The sequence below is a fragment of the Ahaetulla prasina genome, chromosome 4, assembly GCF_028640845.1.
Source record: "Ahaetulla prasina isolate Xishuangbanna chromosome 4, ASM2864084v1, whole genome shotgun sequence".
Taxonomy (NCBI): Eukaryota; Metazoa; Chordata; class Lepidosauria; order Squamata; family Colubridae; genus Ahaetulla; species Ahaetulla prasina.
The window spans coordinates 4,734,690-4,754,271 of record NC_080542.1 but is presented as its reverse complement, the minus strand read 5'-3'; the positions used below and the strand labels follow the sequence as shown (position 1 = coordinate 4,754,271).

Sequence of the window (19,582 nt, the reverse complement as noted above, 5' to 3'; positions counted from 1 at the left end):
GGGAGGAGGAGGAGGAGGAGTTAGAAGGAGGAAGAGGGGATAAAGGAGGAGAGAGAGGGAGGGAAGAAGAAGAGGAGGAGAGGAGGGGGATGGAGGGAAGAGGAGGAAGAAAGGAGGAGGATAGGAAGAAGGGAGGAGGAGGAGAGGAGGAGGGGTTAGAAGGAGGAAGAGGGGTAAAGGAGGAGAGAGAGGAGGAAGAAGAAGTGGAGAGGAGGAGGAGAGGAGGAGAGGAGGAGGAGGGGTTAGAAGGAGGAAGAGGGGTAGAGGAGGAAGGAGAGGGAGGGAAGAGGAAGAAGAGGAGGAGAGGAGGGGGATGGAGGGAAAAGGAGGAAGAAAGGAGGAAGAAAGGAGGAGGAGAAGAGGGGTGGAGGAGGAGAGGAGGAGTGGTTAGAAGGAGGAGAGGGGTAGTGGAGGAGGAGAGGAGGAAGAGGAAGAAGAAGAGAAGGAGGAGGGGATGGAGGGAAGAGAAAGAAGAAAGGAGGAGGAGAGGAGGAGGAGAGGAGGAGAGAGAGGAGGGAGAGGAGGAGGAGGGAAGAGGAGAAGAGGAAGAGAAGGAGGGGGAAGTGGAAGGAGGAGGAAGAAGAAGAGGAGGAGGGACAGAAAAGGAGAAGAGGGAAGACAAAGAAGAGGTGGAGAAGAGGAGGAGAAGGAGAGGAAGAGAGGAGACAAGGAGTGAGGAAAGAGGAGAAGGAGAGGAGGGGAGGCGGGGGAAGAGGAAGGGGAAGGGAATTCTGGGAATTGAAGTCCGCCCATCTTAAAACTTGCCAAATTTGAAGAACCCTTTTCCAGGGGTTGCCCATCTTCCCACTGTACTTACGTTTTAAACAAGACAAGAGCTAAAGAAGCAACGGAACAACCTCAAACACAGAGTCCTTAACTTACAACCGTTAAGTAACTTAATGTTCACTTAGGGACCATTCAAAATTAAAACTGATCTGAAAAAGGTGGGCTATCAAAACTCGGATTTGAAATTCTGAAAGTCGAGCCTCCTCGGAGGTCAACGTGACTGAACATCAGGCCCCGTTTACCTGTCGCATCTACACGGTCGAGGACTACCTGTGCACGACCAACCCATTTTACGACCGTTACGTCCTACGATGGTCACGGATAGGCTTTGTGATGTTTGTAGGTCAATGATGCCTTACGGGTCCAGAAAACAAGCTCTGATCGACCCGCGTATGGTTGTTTCGCTATACGACTGGAATAGGGAGACTCCATTATGGTCGTATGTCGAGTTTTCAGGATATCAATGACTTTCTGAAGATCCCCAGGGTGGGAGCTGCCCAGAAATTGTAATTCAATGGGGAAGGTACAGCGTGGCATTACAGGAAATTCTTGACTTATGACTGTTCATTTAGTGATGAAAGTTACAACGGTACTAAAAAAAAAGCGGCCGAGGTCAGGTTTTCACACTTACGACCGTCGCCGCATCCCCAGGGTCACGTGATCAAAATTCAGAGGCTTGGCAACTGACTCATATTTATGATGGGCGCAGCGTCCCAGGGTCATGGGATCCCCTTTTGCAACCTTTGGCCGGATTCACTTAACAACCGGGTTGCCAACTTGACAACGGCAGTGATTCGCTTAACAATGGTGGCAGGAAACATCGTCCTGTGCTTTACAGAGGTCTCACTTAGCAACAGATATGTTCAGCTCAGTTGTGGTCGTAAGTGGAGGACTACCTCTATATTTAATCGAAAGACACTAAAACCCAAGCAAAGGTTATTGTTCCAAGTTCGTCGTTTAATGACCCCATAATCCTTTGCGGGGTGGAGTCAAGGCAACTGAATGGAGCCGAATGTTTACTGGCCAGATGCCTTTCCTGTCTCCAGTGCCGAGTTATATCCAGCAGATATATATCTATATATCTATATATCTATATATATATTTATTTATTTTTACATTTATATCCCGCCCTTCTCCGAAGACTCAGGGCGGCTTACAGTGTGTAAGGCAATAGTCTCATTCTATTTGTATATTTACAAAGTCAACTTATTGCCCCCCCAACAATCTGGGTCCTCATTTTACCTACCTTATAAAGGATGGAAGGCTGAGTCAACCTTGGACCTGGTGGGACTAGAACCTGCAGTAATTGCAGGCAGCTGTGTTTTAATAACAGGCTTCTTACAGCCTGAGCCACACTGCGGCCCGTATATTCTCAACGTGCCCAGAGAGAGAAATATCTGCCTCTACCTAGGATCGAACTCACAGTTTCCTGATTGTGAGGCGAGAGCTCCACCTCTAGGCCACCGCACCTCTCATTATTGTTATAAGTTTTAATTATTTGCTCATTTTCCCTCTTTCTCTCTCTGGTCCGTATCCTCTCGCAGGGCGCACCATGTACGTCATCCCCTACAGCATGGGGCCCCTCGGTTCGCCGCTCTCCAAAATCGGGATCCAGCTGACGGATTCGGCCTACGTGGTCGCCAGCATGCGAATCATGACGCGGATGGGGGCGGCGGCCCTCCGCACGCTCGGGGATGGAGAGTTCGTCAAGTGCCTGCATTCGGTGGGGCGGCCTTTGCCTCTTAGCGGTAAGCCACCCACCCACCCGTAGGTGAAGGAAGCCCTTCTTTCTCGGGGTTTCATTCATTCTCTGTTTGTGTGACAAGAAAGAGACGTCGGAAGTTCGGGTTGGTGTGAGACAACACTAGCAAAGTGGGGAAAAAAAAGAATAATAATTTGTCTGAATTTGACACCCTCTAGCCCAGTGATGGCTAACCTTTTTGCCATCGCGTGCCAGGAGCGAGGGGGGGGGGTCATGCACGCATGCCCACACACATAATTTTAGGTGCCCCGACCCTGCACATGCGACACCCAACCCCTGCTCCAGGCATGCGATGGCCCAGTAGGTCGTTTTTCTCTCTCACCAGGCTCCAGAGCCTTTCTAGATGTCTGGGGAGGGCAAAAACGCCCCCCCACCCCCCGGAGGCCTTCCAGAGGCCGGAAATGTCCCGTTTGCCAACTTCCAGTGGGACCAGAAGGCCCAATTTTTTTGCTGTCTCCAGGCTTCAGAGCCTTTCTAGGAGTTTGGGGAGGGCAAAAATGGCCATCCCCACCCCCCCAAAGGCCCTCCAGAAGCCGGAAATGGCCCATTTGGCAACATCTGGTTCCACCTGAGCTCATGTGCCCACCAAGATAGCTACACGTGCCACCTGTGGCACGTGTGCCATTGGTTCGCCCTCACGGCTCTAGCCTAAATGGATAGTCCAGTGTTTCTCAATCTTGTCTGCTTTAAGATGTGTGGACTTCAACTCCCGGAATACCTCACCCAGGATTCTAGGATTTGAAGTCCATCTGTCATAAAGCATGCTGGCTGAGGAATTGTGGGAGTTGAAGTCCATGTATGTTAAAGCATGTTGGCTGAGGAATTCTGGGAGTTGAAGTTCATCCATCTTAAAGCATGCTGGCTGAGGAATTCTGGGAGTTGAAGTTCATCCATCTTAAAGCATGCTGGCTGAGGAATTGTGGGAATTGAAGTCCATGTATGTTAAAGCATGCTGGCTGAGGAACTCTGGGAGTTAAAATCCATGAATGTTAAATCATGCTTGCTAAGGAATTCTGGGAATTGAAGTTCATCTGAATGCATGCTGGCTGAGGAATTCTGGGAGTTGAAGTCCATGAATGTTAACGCATGTTGGCTGAGGAATTCTGGGAGTTGAAGTTCATCCATCTTAAAGCATGCTGGCTGAGGAATTCTGGGAGTTGAAGTTCATCCATCTTAAAGCATGCTGGCTGAGGAACTCTGGGAGTTAAAATCCATGTATGTTAAAGCATGCTAGCTGAGGAACTCTGGGAGTTAAAATCCATGAATGTTAAATCATGCTGGCTGAAGTTCATCTGAATGCATGCTGGCTGAGGAATTCTGGGAGTTGAAGTCCATGAATGTTAACGCATGTTGGCTGAGGAATTCTGGGAGTTGAAGTTCATCCATCTTAAAGCATGCTGGCTGAGGAATTCTGGGAGTTGAAGTTCATCCATCTTAAAGCATGCTGGCTGAGGAACTCTGGGAGTTAAAATCCATGTATGTTAAAGCATGCTAGCTGAGGAACTCTGGGAGTTAAAATCCATGTATGTTAAAACATGCTGGCTGAGGAATTCTGGGAGCTGAAGTTCATCTTAAAGCATGCTGGCTGAGGAATTCTGGGAGTTGAAGTCCATGTATGTTAAAGCGTGCTGTGTGAGGAATTCTGGGAGTTGAAGTTCATCTGAAAGCATGCTGGGTGAGTAATTCTGGGAGTTGAAGTCCATGAATGTTAAAGCATACTGGCTGGAGAATTCTGGGAGTTGAAGTCCACACATCTTAAAATTAATAAACTTGGGAAACAATGGGATAGACAGACCGTTTCCAATTTTCTGAACTACCTTACTAAGAATTCAGGCTAATGATGCCCATAATTTCCAGATGTGCAAAACTGGAGAACATTATGGGACTTCAGCTCCCAGAATTCTCTGTGTCTGGCTCCAGCACATGTTCAAACCCTCAGTCTGCTGGTTATTCAAACATGCTACTGTGTTTCCCTCATAATAAGACTGAGTGGGTCTTATATTAAATTTTGCTCCCAAAGACACATTAGGGCTTATTTTCCGATTAGGTCTTATTTTGGGGGGAATACGGTACTAAACGCACCCATCTGGTTTGGTTCTGCAACCCAACAAGAAAGACACAGACTTCAGAGGATAATAAGAACTGCAGAAAAAATAATTGCTACCAACCTGCCTTCCATTGAGAACCTGTATACTGCACGAATCAAGAAGAGGGCCGTGAAAATATTTACACATCCCTCACATCCTGGACATAAACTGTTTCAACTTCTACCCTCAAAATGACACTATAGAGCACTGCACACCAGAACAACTAGACACAAGAACAGTTTTTTCCCGAAGGCCATCACTCTGCTAAACAAATAATTCCCTCAACACTGTCAAACTATTCCCTAAATCTGAACTACTATTAATCTTATCGTTTTCATCACCAATCTCTTTCCACTTATGACTGTATGACTGTAACTTTTTGTTGCGATCATTAAGGGTTAAATTGCAACCTATGACCATCATTTGTGTTGTAAATGTTGTACCTTTGATGAAGGTATTTTTTTTCTTTTTCTTTTATGTACATTGAGAGCATATGCACCAAGACAAATTCCTTGTGTGTCCAATCACACTTGGCCAATAAATTCTGTTCTATTCTATTCTATTCTATTCTATTCTATTCTATTCTATTCTATTCTATTCTATTCTATCTGGCTGACGATCTTAACTGGGGCTTATTTTGGGGGTAGGGCTTATATTATGAGCATCCTGAAAAATCAAGCGAGGCCTTATTTTCTGGTCGGGTCTTAGAATCAGGAAAACAGGGTAGAAGGCCCTTTGTGTTAAAATCCTGACGTCCGGTCCCTAACATGTCGTGGTTGTCTTCTTCTTCTTCTCCTTCTACAGAAGAGCTTGTGAACAATTGGCCTTGCAATCCGGAGAAGACCTTAATCGCCCACGTGCCGAACCGCCGAGAGATCGTGTCTTTTGGCAGCGGCTACGGGGGCAATTCCCTGCTGGGGAAGAAATGCTTTGCCCTCCGTATCGCTTCGTGCATCGCCAAGGACGAAGGCTGGCTGGCCGAGCACATGCTGGTGAGGGGGCCACGAGATTGAAAAGTGGGGGGTGGGTGGGGTGTCTGCATGGCAAGGGGTGGGGGCGACCCCGCGATATCCAGGCCGCTTGCAGAATTGCAAAAGGGGTGCCTTTGAGGGCGTGGCTTCGGCGGCCATTTTGATTTCCCTCCGCCCTCCCCCCACTCTGTAAAACCCCTTGGAATTGGTCCAAGGCAGAGGTGGGTGTCACGTCACTTTGCCACTGGTTCGTTGCACACCGAAAATGTGAGCGCAGATGCCTTCCGCGTGTGCGTGCGGCTTAGAAAACATTGGCTAAATAGGACGACACCCGCAGGTTGCCACTACCGGCTCCCCCGAACCGGTCCGAACCGGCTAAATACCTTCCCTGGTCCGAGGTAAAGATTTTACAGGCACCGCTCGATTTACGACCCCAATTTCTGCTGCGGAGACCGACAGGGATTGTGAGTTTTGCCCCACGACGTTTCTTATCACCGTTGTTAAGCGAGTCGCGGCGGTTGCTAAGTTAGCGACATGGTCGTTAAAGTGAATCTGGCTTAACCCCCGTCGACTTTGCTCGTCAGAAGGTCACAAAAGGGAATCACGTGACCCCAGGACGCTGCAACCGTCATAAGTGTGGAAAAACGGTCGTCGGTCTCTTTTTTTCAACGCCGTTGTAACTTTGAACCGTCACTAAATGAGTGACCGTAAGTCAGGGACTACCTGTACTCCAAAGCGGCCAACTCTTTTTTGTTTTCATTCTCATCTACGGCTTGGCGGGAGAAGTCAGTCACCCTTTGCGCTTTCTGCACGTGCTCAGGGGTACTCAGTGACTGATCTACTGGGCTATGGAGATTCTCTGTCATCCAGGTCATGGTTGTCCCAACGGTGCCAACTGTCCAGTGTCAACTGGACTTTCGTCGTTTGGTTTTTTTTCCTTGAAGAGGTTTCGCTTCTCACCCAGAGAAGCTTCTTCTTCAGTTCTGCTGAAGGAGAACTTGAACTGAAGAAACCGAAGAAGCTTCTCGGATGGGAAGCGAAACCTCTTCAAGGGGAAAAAAAAAAGAAACCAAAGAAAGTCCAGTTGTCCTTTGGAAAAAAAGCCCCTAGGTGGTTCAGTGGCTAAGACACTGAGCTTGTCGATCCGAAAGGTCGGCTGTTCGAATCCCGAGTAGAGGTCTCCTGCGTGAGCAGGGGGTTGGACTAGATGACCTCCAAGGTCCCTTCCAAACTCTGTTACTGTTACTCGTTCCGCAAAGCCAGCTAACCACGAGGCAAGTCAAGCGTGCAGCACCGTGTGCCAGGCGTGGACGATTGCAAAGTAGGACTGTGGAGTTTTGGGGACTGGGCGCAAACGGTTGCCCGGTGCTTCAGCAGCAGCGTGAGGGGCCAAGGGTCGATTGCTGGGATCGAGCTGCTGATTGAGGGGGGTGGGGAGGTTGCGCAGAAAATTTGGTCCATCGGGCCAAAGGACAGAAGCTGTTTGCACTGCCTGGGAGTGATATTTAACGAGCAAACATTAATTGGTTAATGAGTGACAGCCGCCAGCTAAAAACCCAACTGGATCCGAAGATGTTTGACGCAGGAAAGGGACAGCCGGGGTTGGAAGCGGGTGGGGGGGGCGATTGTCGTGAGACTGGGTGGACGGGGGGGGGGCAGGAATTGCTGGTTTGTAAAAAAACAGCTCCCCAGGTGACCGGACAGCCATCTCAGTGGGCAGGACTGCAAGGCCAGTTGTGCCCAGCCAGCATGATGATGATGGGGGAGGATGGGAGCCGTAGTCAGGGCTGCAGCCGGACCCCAGCTTCAGGAAAGTCCTATGGGGGTGCAAAGGCTGTGGATATAAGAAGGGAGATTTGGGGGTCTAATTCGCTGTAGATGTGCAGAGCTGGCATTTGTAAATTAGGTTTGAATGAATGAATGAATGAATTCATCGCTTTTCTGATTTTTTTTGTTTGACCAGGAGGTTGAATTTTTAGCAAATGGAACAGGCTGGGCTTGTGTGATGTGCTTATATCGCAGAAGGGGAAATCAATAACAATCCAGATTCACTTTAATAATAAAATCAAGGTAAAGGTAAAGGTTCCCCTCGCACATATGTACTAGTCGTTCCCGACTCTAGGGGGCAATGCTCATCTCGGTTTCAAAGCCGAAGAGCCAGCGCTGCCCAAAGACGTCTCCGTGGTCATGTGGCCGGCATGACTCAATGCCAAAGGCGCACGGAATGCTGTTACTCTCCCATCAAAGGTGGCCCCTATTTTTCTACAGGCATTTTTTACGTGCTTTCGAATTGCTAGGTTGGCAGAAGCTGGGACAAGGAACGGGAGCTCACCCCGTTAAGCGGCAGCACTAGGGATTCGAACCGCTGAACTGCCGACCTTTCGATCAACAAGCTCAGTGTCTTAGCCGCTGGGCCACCATATCCTCTTAATAATAAAATTACTCATATTAAAAAATAATTTTAATTTTGACAACAGGGTCGGTGGTGAAGTCTTGAAGGGTTTTTCCTTAAAGTGTCGTACACAAGCAAGCACGGAACTGGAAAATAAATTTATTATGCGTTTTTAAACGTGCAACGGTGAAAGCATTTTCCCACCGATCCCAAAGAACAAACTTGAATATTTCCATGAACGGGAAATGCAATGAGCGTGAAGGTTTACATTTTAGTCATGCGTAGAGTAAAAGATTAATTTAAGATTGAAAAAGGCTGGACGCGAAGAGAAACGAACAGGTCTATTAAAAAAAAAAAAAAAGGCAGATATTTCAATTAAACGCAAATTCTCTAAGGGAAATAAACCGTATTGCATTGCCTTCTAATTTCCTTCTTATCAAGGTAAATGTGAAACAGCAGGGTAAAACTCTTCTTAAAAACTGTATTACAAATCAGTATTTAGCTCAGTATTTTTCTTGCTTGGCTACTTAAGCAAGGTGAAATTCAGCTGGTTCGGGATTGTTCAGGCGAACCGGTTGTTAGATTGCTGACTGGCCCCGCCCTTCCCAGCCCCGCCCCTTCCAGGAGTCCCAATGCACCCTGTTTTCGCCCTCAGGTAAATGCAGGGAGGCATACTAGGCCCAAAATGGGGCGCAGAGAGGTGTAGTGCCCCCCCCCGTGGCCCATTTTGCTCCCAGGGGGGTGCAGGAGGCTGAGTGCTGCCTGTCACACCCCCGGCCACGCCCACCCAGCCTCGGCCGAAGAGGTTGTAAAAAAATGCTTTTAAAAGGCTCTGACGATCCCAGCTGAGCCGTGAGATCCTCAGAAGCTTTTTTTTCTTTTCTTTTAAAAACATTTTTTCGGCCAAAGAAAAAAGGCTTTTAAAAGTAAAAAAAAAAACAAACCAAAAACCTCTGATGATCGCGCGGCTCAGCTGGGCATGGGGGCGGGCAGGAATTTTTGCTACCGGTTCTCTGAACCACCCACCGCCATCGCTACTGGATCGGGCGATCCGGTCCAAACTGGGAACATTTTTTTTTTAATTTGCATTTATATCCTGCCCTTCTCCGAAGACTCAGGGCGGCTTACACTATGTTAGCAATAGTCTTCATCCATTTGTATATAGTCTTCATCCATTTGTATATTATCCATTCATCCATTTGTATATTTATATACAAAGTCAACTTATTGCCCCCCCAACAATCTGGGTCCTCATTTTACCTACCTTATAAAGGATGGAAGGCTGAGTCAACCTTGGGCCTGGTGGGGCTTGAACCTGCAGTAATTGCAAGCAGCTGCTGTTAATAACAGACTGTCTTAGCAGCCTGAGCCACCAGAGGCCCTGGGTTAAGATCTGGGCTATTCCTAGGCCATTCCACCACTGGAATAGGATTATCTTGAAACTCCAAAAAAAAAAGTGATGTTATTAGCCATTAAACCTCAAAAATACACTTTTCACAAAAGGGTTTCCACAATTTTGGCCACGACTGTATCTAAACTTGCCAAGGTTGAAGAACACCGAGTTAACATTTTTGGACTGAGAAACTGGGAAACTCCACAGTGGTAACGGAGGGACGTGGAAGCCTCTAAACTATGATGGTTACCTAGGTTTTTGTAATCTACGCCTGGCGGCTGAGGCAGGAGCAAACCTAGTTTATCGCGAAGAAGAGTTTGGGTCTCTTGAAATCAGCCGAATTGTGGGCACGCTCCCCTCTACAATTTTTTCTGGCAGATTCTGGGACTCACCAACCCGGAAGGCAAGAAGAAATACGTAGCGGCTGCTTTCCCCAGCGCATGCGGAAAGACCAACCTAGCCATGATGAATCCTACCTTGCCGGGCTGGCGCGTGGAATGCGTCGGGGACGATATCGCCTGGATGAAGTTCGACAGCGAAGGTGACTCGGCGGCGCTGGGGTTGAGATAGCGGCAGGGAGGTGTGTTTTTAGGAGAAAAAGCAGGTAGTCCTCGACTTAACGACCGCAGTGAGGCTTCCGTCACTAAGCGAAGCGGCAAGACAGCAAACAGAACCAATTTGGGCCAAAGCTCGGTGCCTAGTCTGGGAACAACATAAACTGAGTTTCCAACCCCGGAGCTCTCAGGGCACAAATTTGGCCCCTAGATACCAGTGGTGGGTTGCTACCGGTTCGCACTGGTTCGGGAGAACCGGTAGTAGCAGCAGCGGGAGGCTCCATCCACCCGCCCAGACATTATCAAATATTTATTTATTTATTTATTTATTTATTTATTTATTTATTTATTTATCAAACTTCTATACCGCCCTTCTCCCGAAGGACTCAGGGCGGTGTACAGCCTTCATTTAAAACAATTAATATACATATTAAAATATGCTCTGCGCATGCGAACCGGTAGCAAAGGTAAGGGAAACCCACTACTGCCAGGTATCCCAAGGATTTGTGTTCGAGTTTATGGCGTTGGGGGGGAAAGGAGATCCGGAAACCGTCGCGGTGAGGAATAACCACCTGCTGGGTTTTTTTCCCCACCTGTAGGTTGCTTGCGTGCCATCAACCCCGAGAACGGCTTCTTCGGGGTGGCTCCGGGCACGTCCACTCGGACCAACCCCAACGCCATGCATACCATCCAGCGTAACACCATCTTCACCAACGTGGCCGAGACCAGTGAAGGCGGAGTCTATTGGGAGGGCATCGATCAGAGGATTCCGGAAGGGGTGACCATCAGCACCTGGCAAGGAAAACCTTGGAAACCAGGTGAGGTCAGCTGTTGGGGGCAAAATCAGGGACCAACTAACTTGTGTGCCCGTTAGAAGATGCTCAGAGGCAAGAGACAGTGTTCAACTCAAATCGCAAAATGTGTGGACTTCAACTCCTAGAATTCATCAGCCTGTGTGGCTGGCTGGTGAATTCTGGGAGTTGAAGTCCAGGCACCTTAAAGCATATTGGCTGAGGAATTCTGGGAGTTGAAGTCCAGGCACCTTAAAGCATGCTGGCTGGGGAATTCTGGGAGTTGAAGTCCAGGCACCTTAAAGCATGCTGGCTGGGGAATTCTGGGAGTTGAAGTCCAGGCACCTTAAAGCATGCTGGCTGGGGAATTCTGGGAGTTGAAGTCCAGGCACCTTAAAGCATGCTGGCTGGGGAATTCTGGGAGTTGAAGTCCACGCACCTTAAAGCATGCTGGCTGGGGAATTCTGAGAATTGAAGTCCACACATCTTAAAAGTTGCCAAGTTTGACAAATACTCAATTAAACTAACCGATGTCCTGATCCCCATCCCTCAAGCATTATTATGGGATGTTTGAGGCAAGTTTCAGATGCTGTTGAGTTTAACCCTAAGCTGATAGAAGCTTGGAAGCTAACATTTCAAAGAAGGGGGTTGGATTTCAAAATTGTGCGTCCAGATAGGAATATTGGACCCCTCTTTTCCTATGATTCTGGGGTGGTCCCATAGGTGGGTTCCAGCAAGGTAATAATATTCTTTCTCTGAGAAAAATGTCCTGTCCCTTTAATAATCACCCTGTTTCCTGCATGAGCTGGAGGTTGGACTAGATGACCTCCAAGGTCCCTTCCAACTCTGTTACTGTTACCTAATATAAAATAGAGAGAGAGGTAGAAATAAAGAGCAACAGAATGAGTCAAATCTTGGACTTCCGGTGGCTTCCGTCTTCCCCGGAGGATGTCTGGTATGGCGTCCTGAACCGAGATCCTGTAAAAGCTGGTGAAACAGCGGAGAACAGTTGTTAGCCAGCTTCAAAGCTTTTCTCTAATTGCCCATTAATTTCTAATTGCCCATTAGGGGAAATTATCTTGTTATACTGTATAATATATTAGGGGATATCTTGTTATTCCCTAAAATATTACGGAATTATCTCGCAGACCCAGTTTGAATCCGATCCCCTGTGGTTGATTATCGTTGGAATCTGGTCATCTCAATTTTTCATTGTTTCCCTCTTTTTTTTTTTTTTCCTTTACCAGGGGACCCACAACCGGCCGCTCATCCGAATTCTCGCTTTTGTGCCCCGGCTCGGCAGTGTCCCATCATGGATCCGGATTGGGAATCCCCTCAGGGGGTCCCCATTGACGCCATCATCTTTGGGGGCAGGAGACCGGCAGGTAGGAGCTCTGCCCCCCTTCCGCCTCCTCCCCCCCAGCCCCCCGATTGTCTTCCCAGACCTCTGGACCGTTCCGATGTTCTCGAGATCACCTCTTGGTCTCTTTTTTTTTCCCCTCCCAGGGGTGCCTTTGGTGTACGAGGCCTTCAACTGGCGCCACGGGGTCTTCGTGGGCAGTGCCATGCGGTCGGAGTCCACAGCGGCGGCTGAGCACAAAGGTGGGGGCTCCGGGTTCGAGACTGGGAGTGACTTCCCATCGTTTGGCGGGGGAGGGGGTGGTTTCTCCCTCTTGCTTAAGTTGGAAGAGAGAAAAAGGGCCAGAACAAGTTAATCCAATAATGATGGGAAAAAGTATTAATTGATTAATATCGATCTGAAGGAAGATAAGCCCAGAAGCTTCAGCATTCTAGCCAGCACCTCACCTTTTAAATGAGAGGTCTATGTGTGTATTTGTATCGGGGTGAAATGCTCCCGGTTCGGACCGGATCGCTCAATCCGGTAGCAAAAATCCCTTCCCCCCTCCCCCCTCATGCCCAGCTGAGCCACGCGATCATCAGAGGGTTTTTTTTTACTTTTAAAAGCATTTTTTCTTCGGCCGAAAAAATGCTTTTAAAAGTTTTTTTTTTTTAAAAGCCTCTGATGATCGCGCAACTCAGCTGGGATCGTCAGAACCTTTTCAAAGCATTTTTTTCTACAAGCTCTTTGGCCAAAGAAGCTGTAAAACAAAAAAAAGTTTTTAAAGGGTTCTGGAGATCAGGCAACTCCCCTGGGATCGTCAGGATCCTTTCAAAGCATTTTTTTCTACAAGCTCTTTGGCCGAAGAGGTTGTAGAAAAAATGCTTTTAAAAGTTTTTTTAAAAAAAGTTGGCCATGCCCACCCAGTCACATAGTTACCCACCACCACCAAGCCACACCCACAGAACCGGTAGTAACAAATTTTACATTTCACCACTGGTTTGTATGTGTGTGTGGAAACAAACCTACGGGGACCCAACTAGGTAACATCATCAGTGCTAAAAGGGAGTAGTGTTGGAGGAGGAGGAGGAGAGGAAGGGATGAAGAAGAAAGAGGAGGGGGAAGAGGGGGGGAAGAAGGATGGAGGAGGAGGAGACGATGGAGGAGGAGGAGGAGGAGGAGGAGAGGAAGGGCTGGAGAAGGAGGACTATGGGTTTCCTCGGTGCTCTCTGAACTTGGTGGTTTTCTTGCAGATGTTTCGTGACCCAACTAGGGAACATCATCAGTACTAGAAGGGAGAAGAGGAGGAGGAGGAGGAGGAGGAGGAGGAGGAGGAGGAGGAGGAGGAGGAGGAGGAGGAGGAGGAGGAGGAGGAGGAGGAGAGGAGGAGGAAGAAGAAGAGGAGGAGGAGGGCTGTGGGGTCCTTAGTGTTCTCTGAACTTGGTGGTTTTCTTGCAGACGTTTCGTGACCCAACTAGGGAACATCATCAGTGCTAGAAGGGAGTGGGTTGGAGGAGGAGGAGGAGGACGACGACGACTGCGGGGTCCTTGGTGCTCTCTGAGCTTGGTTGTTTTCTTGCGGACGTTTCATTCCCGATACTAAGAACATCATCAGTGTTAATCCGCAGGGATTTCCTTAACAACCATGGCAACAACAAAAAAAAAGTCATAAAATGGCTTGCGATTCACTTAACCACCCCTTTGCTTAAACAGGCTTAATTTTCCATGTTTGGGGGCCGTAATTGTTCACCCCTGTCCTTCCTTTCCTCTTCCCTCTTCTCTCCCCGTGGTTCCCCAGGCAAGGTCATCATGCACGACCCCTTCGCCATGCGTCCGTTCTTCGGCTACAACTTCGGCCGCTACCTGGAGCACTGGTTGAGCATGGAAGGGCGGAAGGGCGTCCGCCTTCCCAAAATTTTCCACGTCAATTGGTTCCGGAAAGATGCCGCCGGGAATTTCTTGTGGCCAGGTTTCGGGGAAAATTCCCGGGTCCTGGATTGGATCTTCCGCCGGGTGGACGGAGAAGAATCCGCGAAGGAAACCCCCATCGGATACATCCCGAAAGAAGGCGCCTTAGATCTCTCAGGCCTAAGCCAGGTGAGCCATTCGGAGCTCTTCTCGCTGCCCAAGGAATTCTGGGAACAGGAGGTCCGAGAAGTGAGACAATACCTGACGGAACAAGTGCCTGAGGACTTGCCCAAGGAAGTCTTGAAAGAACTGGAAGCCTTGGAGACCCGGGTGAAGAAGATGTGAGGGACCTCAACGGTAGAAGACGTCCAACCAAAGACCAAAGTTTCTTCCCCTGGTTTTCGGAGGGGGGAAGACGAGATATCAGGGGCCTTGTTTACAGAAATATCCATTCCTCTTTTTCGTACCAGATAAGACTCTCTCGTCTCAGGTGTCATGTTTCCGAGGTCAACTGACAGCCACTCAACGTTCTTCTTTGGCTTTGCTTACCTTCCTTGGCCGGAGTCACCTTGCTTGATGCCTCTTGTTTCGCTTCCTTCCTCCGCCAGAGGAGATTCTTTCAGCCAGCGGTGGGATTCAGATAATTGAACAACCAGTTCTCTGCCCTAAGGACCAGCTGGGTAGGCATGACCGGGTGGGCATGTGACTGGGTGGGCATGGCCAACTCGACATTGCTCACATCGAGAAGCACTTCACCTCACCCAGCCTCTCCTCTCCTCGCCATGCCTGGCCCTGCCTTGCCCCTCCCCTCCCAGCCACTCCTTGTCATGCCCAGCTCCTACTCACCCAGGTGGCCGGGCGAGCAGGTGGGCGGTGAGGCGAGGAGTGGCTGGGAGGAGACGGCCCAGGCATGGCAAGGCATGCTATTCAGCTGGCTCGCCAAACTGCTAGCCGAAACTTAGCTATCGGTTCTAGCGAACCGGTGCGAACCGGCTGAATCCCACTGCTTTCCGCTCTGGGGAAATGGGAAAGGAGAGTGTTCTGTCTCCTTCCCCACTTCGGAGCAACGAGCTAGCCTTCAGCCAGTGGATTCATGGCTCTTATCAGTCCTGGCAGAGAAATCGCAGCTGCCTGCAAAAGTTCAAACAAATGACTCACATAGCAAGACTTTCGGCTCTTTTTGAAATGGATCAGCTAAACTTTGCTTCCCGTGGAGTGAGAGCAGTCCCAAACCTCCTTATATATCCTGTGAGGTGGGGCAGGACTCCTGCCCCACCCTTCCTTTTGATGACGCCACCTCTCTAATCTTCTGAAGCGCGGGTCAAGCCAAGCTTGATTATTCTTATCAGCCGGGTCTGAAGGCATAGCCTGGGGAAGGGAGGAATCAGGGGATGACGGCCTCATTACGTCCTCCGACTGGTCTGGTTCTGGCTCCTGGAGCTGAGCCAAAGGAATCGGTGCTCCCGAGGTAAGCCTTACCGGTCCTTTCCCCTCACTCTCGGAGTCACTTTCGGGCATGGGGCCAGGTTCGGGGGCGGGAGTCACAACAGAGAGGGTGGCCTTTCATTTTATGACATCACATGTGCCTTCTGAGGGGTTGGGAAAATCATTGGGAAAGAAGGAAGAAGGAAAGATTTGGGGGGGGGGGGAGAGATTTAAAACAAACATGGAAGGCAGTGGCAAGATTTATCTCCAAGGCTTATATTTCTGGAGGCAGAAACAAGAGTTCTCCAGGAGACTTATCGCGGCTTATCATGATTCGGACAACACTTCCACTGAAGCATAGCACAAAATATCTTAGTTGCAAGGGGCCTTGGAAGGTCGTCTAGTCCAACCCCTTGCCCAAAGCAAGGGAAAGCCTTTTGCCATTTCAGACAAACGGTTGCCCAATCTCTTCTTAAAAACTTCCAGTGTTGGAGAATTCACAACTTCTGGAAGCAAGTTGTTCCACTGATTAATTGTTCTAACTGTCAGGAAATTTCTCCTTAGTTCTAAGTTGCTTCTTTCCTTGATGAGTTTCCATCTGTTGCTTCTTGTCCTGCCTTCAGGTGCTTTGGAGAACAGGTGGACCCCCTTCTTCTTTGGGGCAGCCCCTCAAATATTCGAACACTGCCATCGCATCGCCCCTAATCCGAGCAACATTAACCCCCAATTGTCCCGCTCTTAAGCAAACCAGAAATAGGTAGCTATGTGTCAAAGTTTTCTTTCTATTAATTAAATGTAAAACAGTATTTTCCATCCTGTCTCACTGGGCTGCAGCTTTCCTATCAAGGTCAGAATAGAATAGAATAGAATAGAATAGAATAGAATAGAATAGAATAGAATAGAATAGAATAGAATAGAATGAATTGGAAGGGACCTTGGAGGTCCTCTAGTCCAACCCCCTGCTTAGGCAGGAAACCCTACACCACTTCAGACAAACGGTTACCCAACACCTTCTTAACGTTGGAAAGCTTGACAGTGTTTTAACATGTGAGGGGCATGAGTTTTGATTTTTATAAGACTGGTAAAAGATTGTGGGCAGAAAGAGTAGCGAGCCCAAAGACAAAAATCTAGAGAAATTGCATGACTCGCTAACCGAATCCCGCGAAGCATTTTTCAACCTTTCAAAGGAGCTAAATTCACGCCGGCTTGAGGGGCAAGGAATAAAGTCGTCGAAATGTTTAACGCGTCCATCCCTCTGACGAGAATGCGAATTGGGGAGCTTCAGCTCTTTTCATCAAGTGTGGCCTTAGGGCAAAAAGCTACCTTGCAGGATTGTTGTGAGGACGAATAAGATAATTTGCCACTACAAGCAGCCTCGGATGGGATTCAGATCAGGGTGATAGGTCTGGTGCCTTTTTAATATCACATTGCTATGGGAATCATGGGAATCGTGTTTTCGAACAGAATTTCTCAAACACGGTCGCTCCCAGCCAGAATTCTGGGAGTTGAAGTCCACACGTCTTAAAAAGTGTTTGAAAGACACTACTAGTTTAAATGTTTTCAGGACATTGCAGCAATGCAAGCAACAGCTAATGAAGAATCCACTTTATAGCCTAATGAATATGTTAAATCCAGTGAGGGGGAATAAATTATATTATAATTAGCTCCTTTCGTGCTAAAACGGGCCTGTTACACTTAATCAGCTGAGAATTTTTTAATAGTTATTAGGTGGAATCTTTAATTGGTGCTCAACGTGAAAGTCAATTTTCCTCTTATCTGTCTACATTCCTCGTACATCTAGATTCCATATAACGGGTTTATATATGTCTTGCCTTTTTTTAAAATTGCCGATAACGTGCTGGATTTTTAATGTTGTAGTGAGAAAGACACTCTGCGGAAGAGAGAAAAAAAGGCCAAGAAAAATAAAACTGCTCAACATTTTTGGGTAGAGTTGTTTGGCCAGAAACAAGACAGCATCTGTTGAAAAAAAAAAAAAAACCTAGAAAAGCTATATGATTGACTAAAATGTAATTGGTGTGAGTGGCAAGGAGGATTTTGAAACAGAAAAAAATATATCCCATATTTTATTAACAATAAACACAAATAAGAATAATAACTGGTGGTTGTTTGTTTGTTTTAAGCATTATTCCAAGTGGTGCGGTTTGCGCGTACTTGTGTGTGTGTCTGCAAAGGAGCTATACAAACCGGAACAGAAATAAACATCCCGACAGATGTGTGGACTCCCAGAATTCCTGGCAAGCTGGTTGTTGCTGAGAAATTTGTTGATGGTTTGCAAAGTTTTTGCAAACCAACGATTTGCAAAGTTGGGGAAGAACGACGCTGTCTGGCTATGTGTGTGTGTGTATGTGTGTCGGTCTGTGCGGGTTTGTGCGGTGCGTCTTGCAGAGCTGGGAAAGAACGCGATCGGTGTTTGTGTGTCGATAGATTACAGATGAACAGAGTTGGAAGGGATCTTGTAGGTCATCTAGTCCAACCCCACCCCGCCCAAGCAGGAGACCTTACACCGTTTTTGACAGATGGCAGTCTGGTCTCTTCTTGAAAGCCTCCAGGGATGAAGCTCCTACAACAGGGGTGTCCAAACTACGGCCCGCGGGCCAACTGCGGCCCGCGGGTCAGTTTTTATTGGCCCGCAGCAAATTCTGAAAGTATAACTGAATATGGCCCTTTTCGGCCGCCTCCCAGTGCTTGCCTGGTGGTTCGCTGCGAGGCTCACGGCTCCTCCCCATGGGCGGGGAATAATGAAGGGAGGGGGCGGAGGAGGCGGCGAGCGGGAAAGAGGCTGCTGGCCGTGCCCGACCCCAGCAGTTCTACCCTCACCTTCCTTGGGCCGCCTGGTGAGGCTCCTCGCGCCTCCCCATGTCGGACACGCGTGGCGGCAGTGACAGCCATCGAGAAACAGGTGAGGCGGCGAGCGGGAAAGAGGCTGCTGGCCGTGCCCGACCCCAGCAGTTCTACCCTCGCCTTCCTCGGGCCGCCTGGCGAGGCTCCTCGCGCCTCCACCCCTTGGGCAGGGAATAACGAAGGGAGGGGGCGGAGGAGGCGGCGGCGAGCGGGAAAGAGGCTGCTGGCCATGCCCGACCCCAGCAGTTCTACCCTCGCCTTCCTCGGGCCGCCTGGCGAGGCTCCTCGCGCCTCCACCCCTTGGGCAGGGAATAACGAAGGGAGTTTCAAGTTCATACCAAATACAAAACAAAGTTAAGATCAGGGTGTCCAAACTTGGTCTCTTTAAGACTTGTGGACTTCAATTCCCAGAGTTCCTCAGCCAGCTTTGCTGGCTGAGGGACTCTGGGAATTGAAGTCCACAAGTCTTAAAGAGACCAAGTTTGGACACCCCTGTTCTATGCCCATAGCCACATCCACTCAGTCACATGAGCAGTTAGCCATGCCCACCCAGTCACATGAGCAGTTAGCCACGCCCACCAGTCACATGACCACCAAGCCACACCCCAAAATAAGCCACGCCCACAGAACTGGTACGAAAAAAAATTTAGCCCCCCCCCGCCCCCCCGTTCAATGGTGTGGCCCGGGCCTTTGCTTATTTTTCTGTATTTGGCCCTCACCAAAAAAAGTTTGGACACCCCTGTCCTACAACTTCCGAAGGCAGCTTTTGGTCCATCAGTTGATTGTTCTCACTGTCAGAAAATTTCTCCTTATTTCTAGGTTGAATCTCTCCTTGTTCAGTTTCCATCCATTGTTCCTTGTCTGGCCTTCGGGTGCCTTGGAAAATAGCTTGACCCCTTCCTCTCTGGGGCAGCCCCTCAAATATTGGAAGATGCTATCATGTCTCCCGTGGTTCTTTTCATCATTAGACTAGCCGTGCCCAGTTCCTGCAACTGTTCATCATATGTTTTAGCCTCCAGTCCCCTAAACATCCTGGTTGCTCTTCTCTGCACTTTTTCTAGAATCTCAACCTCTTTTTTTTTATAGTGCGGTGACCAAAACAGGATGCTGTACTCCAGGTGTGGTTTTACTAAGGCTTTGTAGAGTGGTGTTAGTACCTCCCTTGATCTTGATATAGATATAAATTCACAGCCTTTAAACTGAAACTCGTTTGGCTGCTGGTTTCCTTGCAGTCTTTAGGGGAAAACAGTGTGTTGTGAAGACACTCGTGAGAAGGCGCAAAGCAAAAGAATTGTGATGTAGCCATTCGTAA

At 48.6% G+C, this 19,582-nt stretch overlaps 1 protein-coding gene across 2 annotated transcripts in view; it reads left to right on the top strand.

Moving 5' to 3' along the window:
- PCK2 (phosphoenolpyruvate carboxykinase 2, mitochondrial) overlaps window positions 1–17,524 on the top strand; it is a 31,845-nt gene extending 14,321 nt beyond the window's left edge. For both annotated transcript variants that reach the window (XM_058181766.1, XM_058181765.1), the window contains exons 4-10: window positions 2,331–2,534; window positions 5,440–5,627; window positions 9,770–9,932; window positions 10,545–10,763; window positions 11,984–12,121; window positions 12,243–12,338; window positions 13,874–17,524. In XM_058181766.1, coding sequence (XP_058037749.1) covers window positions 2,331–2,534; window positions 5,440–5,627; window positions 9,770–9,932; window positions 10,545–10,763; window positions 11,984–12,121; window positions 12,243–12,338; window positions 13,874–14,328 — 1,463 coding nt within the window. In that variant the 3' untranslated portion in view covers window positions 14,329–17,524. The remainder of the gene's footprint in view (window positions 1–2,330; window positions 2,535–5,439; window positions 5,628–9,769; window positions 9,933–10,544; window positions 10,764–11,983; window positions 12,122–12,242; window positions 12,339–13,873) is intronic.
- The last annotated feature ends 2,058 nt before the right edge of the window (window positions 17,525–19,582 follow it).